Here is an 8,832-nt window from a genome sequence, read left to right on the forward strand (position 1 = left end):
CCCCAACAGCATGACACAGTAGATGTGAGGGGGGCAGGATTTTTCCACTGAGAAAAAGAGAACTTGCAGATTTTTTTTGCAGGGGAGCGGAGAGGTAAAACAAGAAGAGCCAGCCTATAAGAGTATCTTCCGATAAACACCTCCTGTGACTCTTCTTTTTATTACCTCAGTGGCATGAGAAAGTTGCTAGACTGAACTGAACCCAATTTACTAGGGTGGGGGGATGATAGCCCCTTTTGCCCAACCTCATGGAACCCCCCCCCCTTCATTCCCAAGCAAGCAAAGAAAAGGAGTTAAAAGCACAAACTGGGACTTAAGGACCACATTACACACACCGATTACCAATTTTTTGTTTATTTTGAAAACACACCCCAACATTTAAATATCAAATCCCTCCCCAGACCTGCCACTTGGCACTCTGCCACTGGAACTCCCCCTTTCATACAATTTGGTTAAATTAGAGATTGGAAACCCCCTCCCCACATTGCTTTGGTTTCCATCAAACACACAAGTGCAAGTTTCACAGCTTTGGCCAAGAACTATTCGCTAGAGATTCTTGGAGGGGGGAAAATAGATTTGCCAAAACAAAGATTTCCCCTCCCTGCACCACAGTGCTCAATGCTACATAAAGGGGGAGGGGGAATCACCCCGTATTTCAATCTGAGTCCTGAGCATATAGCATTGTTCTTGTAGAAATGAACATTTTAAATCAAAGCATCTCTCACTGATTTAATCCCAGGATTTCCAAGTGTTACTATCAAAGAATCTGGAAGGCCAATTCCCACTCGTCCTGTGAAGCAATTTCAGGAGAGATTCTTACATTTTAAAGATAATGTCCCAATTCGATCCGGCCTGCGCTTGCAGTTGCAGTTTTGGCTTGGCTCTCAATAAATTAACAAAAAGGCTCACAAATGCAAAACTAAGACAGGAAATTGGCCAATAACATAAAAAGACATCAATAAACATGCTTGGTAGCACCTCAAACAGAGTAAGCTGTGATTTATAGTATAGTTCTATTCCCTAACGGGGCACACAAAGTGCAACGGGGCCCATTTCAGGTCCATCTGCTCAGCACAAGAAGGCATGAGAATGTGACAGAGTAGGATCCTGTGGATATGTTCTGAGGATGGTGATGCTTTTCCATGGTGAAGCAGCTTTCTTGCATTGCAAGGAACGTGCCACCATTTGCAGAACAGATCCACAGGATCCAACCCAGTGTTTTGGGCAAGCATTCATGCTTGCCCCTTGGCTCTGTGACAGCAGCAAGACCCATAACTGAACTCTTGATGCTTCCAAGGAGGTCCTGGAAGCAAGTTCTAACCAAGTTATGAAAAAGTGAAGCAAGCCGAGTTACTGGATCATGTTTATTACCTGGAGGCCAGGGACATGAATTTGAGAAAGCAGAAGAAACCAGGTGTAACTAGAGCAGAGAGCTGAATGGAATAAGGAAGACGAGGATGAGAGAATGTCTCTTGTGTGGGAAAGCCTCTTGGGCTTCTGAATAAACATTGTATGTTCCTAGACAATGATCATCGCTAGCAAGCCAAACGATCAGCCGTGAAGGCAGCTCCCCCCCCGCAACATTACAAGGCACAATGTCCTAACAGAGAGGGCAAACACCTCAAAAAGAATTGAATGATAATTTGTTCTGTATTTAAGGAGGAGAGTAAGTGGACTTCAAGAGTTGCTGAAGACCCCTGTTGTAAGAAGTATTTGAGAGAAGCCCATTTTTAGATATTAAGCCTCATTTTAGTCTATTCTACTATATTTGGTCACAAATATACTGCAAGAGTGTCCAGCTATCCTGTAAACAAGGAGATTGGGAAAAAGGGAAAGGGAGCTTAAACCGATGTCCCCCCCCCCCATGCACAAACATACAGCCATGTACACATACAGAACTATACCCAAGAGTCTTATCTTCCTTGAAAAACCTGGGTTTAGTATCTCCTTTTTAATGAATTCTTTTCCAGGAGCTAGAATATAAATAGTTCAGGTATTAGCAGGTACACCTTCAATAATACTTCAAAATATAAACAAGGGCAAGATCTTAAGATCTTTGAGCTGCCTTTTTTAATTAAAAAAAGAAGAAACATGCTTAAGGGAAGCCACCAGGTACGTGGCATGAGCTATACATGTTTCCTTCCACAAACCAGCCAAGGTAGGAAGGTCACAGGAGAACGGAGCTGGCATCTTTCTGCCTGTTACCATAAAGGGATGAGTTGACATCCAGGTGAGCACTCTGCATCTCTGCTCAGCCCTGTCCTGCGTTGACATGCGTGCGTTTTGTTTGGGGTGTGTTTCCATCACCTAGAAGAGATCAAGAAAAGACATTTTCTCCTTCCAAAACACCTCAAAATCAGAGCCCTTGTGAGGAAGACCAATAAACAGGTGGCCTCCAGTTTACTTGATAAAATCAACCAATACCACAAATCTTTCTTCTGCCATCAAACACGCAAGTGAGCTTCCAAAAGAGAGGCCACCTCTTATAAGGTACCACGTATTGACATATGGTTTGTCCTCCACCTGCTGGAAGCTGCCAAGACCACATACTCAACTTTTAAAGAGTCTTCTTGTAGCACCCCCACCTGAGTGATAATTAAATGCCCGTTAAGCACCCATGCCATTGACTTGCAAGAGGGAGCAGCTCTGTTCCCCATTCGCCGTGACACAATAGTCCATGCCCACAGGGAAGTCTTGGCTACAGCAGGATAACAAACCAGGCAGCACCCTGACAGGAACATCAAGTCATGTTTCACTTGACCCTCTAGAAACTGTTGATGAGCAGGTACGTTGGAGAATGCTAGCTGGAGACAGTTGCCATCAAGGCAGCAGACTTAGGTCTGGATGGCTTGTTTGCCTAGACATACTGTTTTTTGGAAGCACTGCTGCTCGGCCGACTGGATTGCCTCTCCTGAGAGAGATGGACTTCAGGGGCTTCCGTAGCAAAGACCTCAGGGGGCTTCCTCCCATCTCGCAAGGCCAAGGTTTCTTCAGTGTTGAAGTTGGCCCAGTTCTGTTCGCTGGACAGTTTGTTGTAGGCCTGGTAGGGTGGAGTATTCCTCTCAGCCATCGGGAGGTAGAAGTAGGACTTGTCCTGATATGGCCCAGGGGGTATTTCACAAACCTTGGTTGAGTAGGTGTTGGCATCACAGGGCAGCGGGGGAGCAGATGAGGAACAACAATCCCCTTCCTTCACGGTGTTGAGCAGACTCTTGCCACAGAGGTGGAAGAGTTCCATGAAGTTGAGGACCAAAGAAATCAAGCCCACCACTAGCATGAAGATGATGAAGATGGTCTTTTCGGTGGGACGGGAGACAAAACAGTCCACTATGTGTGGGCATGGGAACCCCTCACAAATATAGCGCGAATTCATAACGAAGCCATATAGGTACCACTGGCCCACCAGAAAACCAGCCTCAAAGATGGTTTTAAACACCACACTGATGATGTAAGTCAACATCAGAGGTCCACGGATTCTAATCCTCCCATCCTCTGCCACAGAGATCTTGGCCATTTTCTTCTCTACTGCCACCAATGCAGCTGCCACCTTATCACCCTTGGACTGGAGAGCTCGCAGCTCACTTTCCCGCTCCTTCAGCTTCTCTTCACGCCGGGAGAGGTAGATGACGTGTCCCAGGTAGACCAAGGTGGGCGTGCTGACGAAGAGGAACTGAAGCACCCAGTAGCGGACATGAGAAATGGGGAAGGCCTTGTCGTAACAGATGTTGGTGCAGCCGGGCTGCTTGGTGTTGCAGAGGAAGTCCGACTGCTCGTCTCCCCAGACAGATTCCCCAGCAAGGCCCAGGATTAGAATGCGGAAGATGAAGAGGACAGTCAGCCAGATCTTCCCAATGACCGTTGAGTGCTCTTGCACCTGATCCAGTAACTTCTCCAGGAAGCCCCAGTCACCCATCTTCTGCTAGTGAGAGCAAGGAGACAAGAAGACAGGAGTCAGTGGTTTGGGAAAACCTGCCACCTATAGAAGACTCACCAGGAAATACCAGACTGGTGAAGTCTCCATTGCCAATTACCTGAGCAGCTCATGACCCAAAGTGATGGAGAGGCAGAAGAAGGGACTGAGGAGAGGCAGGGGGCTTGGAAGAGCTGGTAGAAGAGTATGGTTGCTAACCTTCAGGTGGGGCCTGAAGACCCCCCCCCCCCCCGAATTACAATGGACCTTCAGGCTACAGGGTTTTGTTCCCTTGGAGAAAACGGTAGCTTTGGAGGACAGATTCTATGGCAGTACATCCCTGCTGAGCTCTTGACCCTCCCTAAACCCCTCCCACCCCAGGCTCCACCTTCAGACCTCCAGAAATTTCATAACTTGGAGTTGGCAACCCTATGTGCTGTGGAAAGAAGAGAGCTGCACATGACTGGGAGTCATAGAGGTGAAAAGGCTGAAGTTTAGTGTCGTGTTTAGAGACTGTGTGGTGGATAGAATATTGAAGGATCTGGGAGAACCATGTTAAAATTTCCAACACTCTAGGTGACACTGGGTTAGTTGCTCTTGTTCTGTTAGACTATCTTACAGGGTGGCTGTGAGGATAAAATGGGGGTGGGGGAGGACCATGAACACCACCCAGAACTCCTTGGAAGAAGGACAGAATAAAAAATGTACTCCTTTTGCACACAAGTTTGGGCTATGGAATAACCATATCCATAGTTTCACAAGCAGAAATGCAAAACATGTCAAGCCTCTTCCTACACACCCTTCATGCCTCCCCATCCATTTCCAAGACTGCCATGAGCATCTCCCAAGGAAACAGACTCTGGGGTCTTAGCACATCCTTTCTTCCAGTGGCTATGAAGAACTTCAGTGCCTTTACTGCTTTAGAGTTCTGGAAGAGTTCTTCCATGGTTTGAAGGACAGAAGCCCATGTGTGTTTGCAACTAAGAAATACACACATGCATTGTGCATATACATCAAGAGGATACACAGCCAGAGAGCATAGTAGAATTTGTGAATATTCTATATGTAGCACCTTTCTTTACATGGTGCTTGATGGAGGATTGAGATCACAAGATAGGTTCACAGGGCAAGGGAATTTAGGAAGGAGGGCAGAACAGGAAGAAGATACAGGGGAACAGTGACAAAATAGGGTTGCCAACCTCCAGGTTGGGCCTGGAGATCTCCCAGAATTATTACTGATCTCCACAGTACAGAAAATCAGTTCCCCCAGAGAAAATGGCTGCTTTGGAGACTCTATGACATCACATCCCTGCTGAGTTCCCTTGTTTCCCCAGGCTCTGTCCCCAAATCTCCAGGTGATCTATGGCATTATACTCTGCTGAGGCCTCTTCCCAGGCTTCACCCCCAAATCTGCAGGTAATTCCTAACCCAGAGTTGGCAACCCTAGCACAATCCTTGTGGATTTTGGATTGTAACATGGCAGTCAGCACCACAGTTCTAAAAATAAAAAGAGGCCAGGCCTTGTGGTTATAAAGTTTAAAAGGGCTCAGAAACAGCCTGCTGAACGCTCAGAACATCTTATAAAAGAGTGTAACAGGAGGGGAGAGAAGGCATTCAAAATTACTTCTAAAGAAGGTACGAGCCAGGCAGTAGAACCTTCACTTTCCCAAAGGCTTACTATCCAGTAGCGCGTGCAATTGAGACAAACTTTTGAAGAATTAGTCAGAAGGACTATTGCTTCTAGTAGACAATCAGCACTCATACAAAACCAAAATTAACAGGAACCCCTTTGTGCATTAGAACATTCTAACTGCTAGGAAGCGAATAACCGTTTGGGGAGCTTGCCAAAGGATACCATACGGAGTCTCATTCTTTCCAGGTTTTTCTGAGCACAGGGGAACGCAGCACTTTAAGACAAGCACAAGGACACAAACTCCGGGTAACAGTAGCTAAAACATTCAAACCATGCCCTTGTCAGGAGAACATGCTAAGAGAGAGAGAGAGAAAGCAGATCCACTGTAGTGCAATGGTTAAAGCATCAGACGAGGATCCGAGAGACCCCGGCTAGAATCCCCAGGGCACCACAGAAACTTGGTGGGTTACTTTAGGCCAGACACATATTTGCAGCCTAACTTGGATCACAGGGCAGTTACAAGGAAAAAGCAGCAGAGCAGAGTACTGGGGATTGTAAGCCGTTTTAGGTCCCGTTGGGGAGAAAGGTGAAGCAAGTAAAATATAAATAAAAATAAATGACACCGGTGGGACTTAAATGGACCTGGGCTCAATTCCTAGTGCAACACCGACTCCCTGGCTGCCTTAATCAGGGCCATCCTACTTCATTGGCCAAGAGAATTAAAATAAATAATATTACAGAGCCTTAAAAGCTGTATGTTATCTCGTAACAGAAGGGGTACAAGGCTCAGACAATTTTAAATTAGAGTTCAAGCTTACTCCCAACCCCTTAAGGATATTTTTATAAGACATTCAGTGTCTATAAACTATAAAATAAGGTCAAAGATTTATCACCCTATTTGAGTTCTCCTTGTTTCTTTGCTAGATACTTAATTCAGGAATTGGATCTGTCCTCCATTTCTTTATCAGTGCTGTACCACCCAGATATACATTTTTATTGCTCCCTTTTCCAACACAAAACCAAATGGATGAATGAACTAGCAGAGACTCTTTAGATGGACGAGCTAACATACATTTTTTAGATTAAGACTGTTATAAAAATCCTTTTCATAAACTACAAGAAGAAGAAAGGGAGAGTACAGTATAAACCAAACCAAGCCAAAGCACTCAGAGCCCCCCCGCAAAGCCCATTAAACTCCCTATCCCTTTCCTCACCTTAAAAGCTCTTCCAACTTAACACTTCCCCACACCTCAAAAGACTCTACTTTCTGTCTGCTCCTGGGGTTATAAAAGGCAGGAAGCCAATTAGCAAAAGATCCATTGCAGGTTTGGTTGTTAAAGTGCTAGCTTTTAAACCCACACACTAAGAAAAAGAGATACCTGCTGGAATTAGAGGTCACTGAGAGATGACTATGCTAGGAGAGATCCTGGAAGTGCAAGTCTGCCTGCTGTAAAAAGTTCTCTCTCTTCTGTCCTGAAGTAGCCTATGAAAGCCTGTGCAAGCAAGCTCAGTTCAATATTGCCAAAGAAAGCAAGCCCTGGGTGATGCTGGTCTGGTGGCTTTTGACAACAGTCTAAGAGATCTGCAGGGGAAGCTTTTCATAAAATAAAGGTGTTTTCACCTGCTACTCTTGGAAGTTAAAGTTGTAGCCCCAGGGGCTGGTGATCTGGCAGCTCTGCCTAAGTTTGGTGCATGTATTCCTAGTCAGGGCATTGTATAGGAGACATTACTCTCCTTAGAGCTCATATTTTACAGCAAGGTATGCACTGGTCCTTGTATACAGGTTTCAGATGCGCCCGTGTGCATGTCCAAAGCGCATTTTCCTTCTCTATGGAGTAAATCATACAGTCCATTAAAGATTAAAGTTAATGCCAGGTTGTGAAGGCATGCCTCAGGACCTGGCATTTATAGCCCACTCGCACCCCCGCAAGGATGAGAGACCCCAGGAATCCTAACTATGGGGCTCCTGAGCAAATTCATATAACTGTAGTACTCACCAGCTAAGCAGTTTCTCAAATCGCAGTCCCAGTTCCTGCTTTTCAAGGCCTTTATTCAGTTCTGCTCCCAAACCAGGGGAAGTGGTGGTGGGTTATTGTAGCGGAGAAGAGTTCTAGATCTGTGCCGGCAGAGACCTCTTGCTGGAATCCAGGAAACTCCAGTGATGTTAAGAAGGAATGACCATCGCTCTTGGATGAGTTCAGAGGGGAGGAGCTGGAGGAAATGGTGTGGGGAGGGAGGCGGAGTTTGGGGGTGGGGGTGTCTCAGACTGTGGCTGGTTCTTTTTCACAGTATGGCAGCTGTTCTGGCAGGTGGATGAGGGGTCAAGAAGGGAAGCTGGGGTGACATCACCTGCTTCCTGGTTAGATCCCCCCCCCCAGAAAACCTGAAAGAAAATACAGAGGGAAGGCGAGAGCACACAGAGGGGCACTGAGGCAGGCCGAAGGCTCGTGCCTCTATTTGTTGCTTTCCTGGGGAGGGGGGGGGTGTCATCAGGGCAGTCAGGGAAATAGGAAGTGTAGGAAAACAGCCAGACTGAAATAACAAACGTTGCAGGTTGGGAGTCTTTTCTGGCAGAGAGCAGTGAAGGGAAATCCTGGACTGGAGACATTTGCCAGCGCTACAGAGCGTGAGAATCAACTGAGCAAAAGTTGACTTGTTAGGGCCTGGCTGCAAAAAGGGGTGCCTGGGCTGGGAAACCAGCAGTGCCCTTGCAACCTGTTCACTCCAGAGGAAACCCCATATGTAAGCATGATTTTTAAAAAAGCAGCAACCCTATGCTTTTCAGCAGGTCTTCTCTTTCTGCAAAAACTAGGCCGCAATCCTGGGCACCCCTATCTATGACTAAGCAAGTTAGATTCAGTGAACACAGACTGGAGTGGTTCTGCCTAAGATTCAGTGGCCACTATGTGCCATTCAATTTAGTGGGACTCGCTTCTTATTAAAGATACATAAAATCAGATCCAAAGTTTTCTGGATACCTGGGATGCAATTAGTTTTGCAGCTGGAATCCTCCCAATATAAAGGGATGGCAGGCCCAGATCCCACACTGATCCCAGTGAGGATTATTGGCAAATGCTCTTGCCCACCACCATTCTCTCCTCCCATATATATGTCCTCTTACCCTCAAGGAGGCCCTACCAGTCCATGGGGGAGCATTTGCCTTTGGATGCAGAAGGGCCCAAATACAGCTGCTGACTCTGGTTTCCTGGAGATTTGGAGAGGCGAGGGAGTTCATAAGGAATGTGATGCCATAGTGCAGGGGTCCCCAACCTTTTTGAGCCTGTAGGCA

The 8,832-nt window shown here is 46.4% G+C and overlaps 1 protein-coding gene across 1 annotated transcript; it reads right to left on the reverse strand.

Moving 5' to 3' along the window:
- Positions 1-378: 378 nt before the first annotated feature.
- GJA4 (gap junction protein alpha 4) lies at positions 379-7,692 on the reverse strand. Its single transcript, XM_054999934.1, has 2 exons — positions 7,541-7,692; positions 379-3,919 (listed from the first exon to the last, which is right to left on the reverse strand). The coding sequence occupies exon 2, from the start codon at positions 3,911-3,913 to the stop codon at positions 2,858-2,860; it is 1,056 nt and encodes a 351-aa protein (XP_054855909.1). The 5' UTR covers positions 3,914-3,919; positions 7,541-7,692; the 3' UTR covers positions 379-2,857.
- Positions 7,693-8,832: the final 1,140 nt, after the last annotated feature.

The sequence above is a fragment of the Eublepharis macularius genome, chromosome 15, assembly GCF_028583425.1.
Source record: "Eublepharis macularius isolate TG4126 chromosome 15, MPM_Emac_v1.0, whole genome shotgun sequence".
Lineage (NCBI taxonomy): Eukaryota > Metazoa > Chordata > Lepidosauria > Squamata > Eublepharidae > Eublepharis > Eublepharis macularius.

Bases quoted from the DNA above. Each gene is read 5' to 3' on its own strand.
- GJA4 (XM_054999934.1), bottom strand. From the start codon at position 3,913: ATGGGTGACTGGGGCTTCCTGGAGAAGTTACTGGATCAGGTGCAAGAG.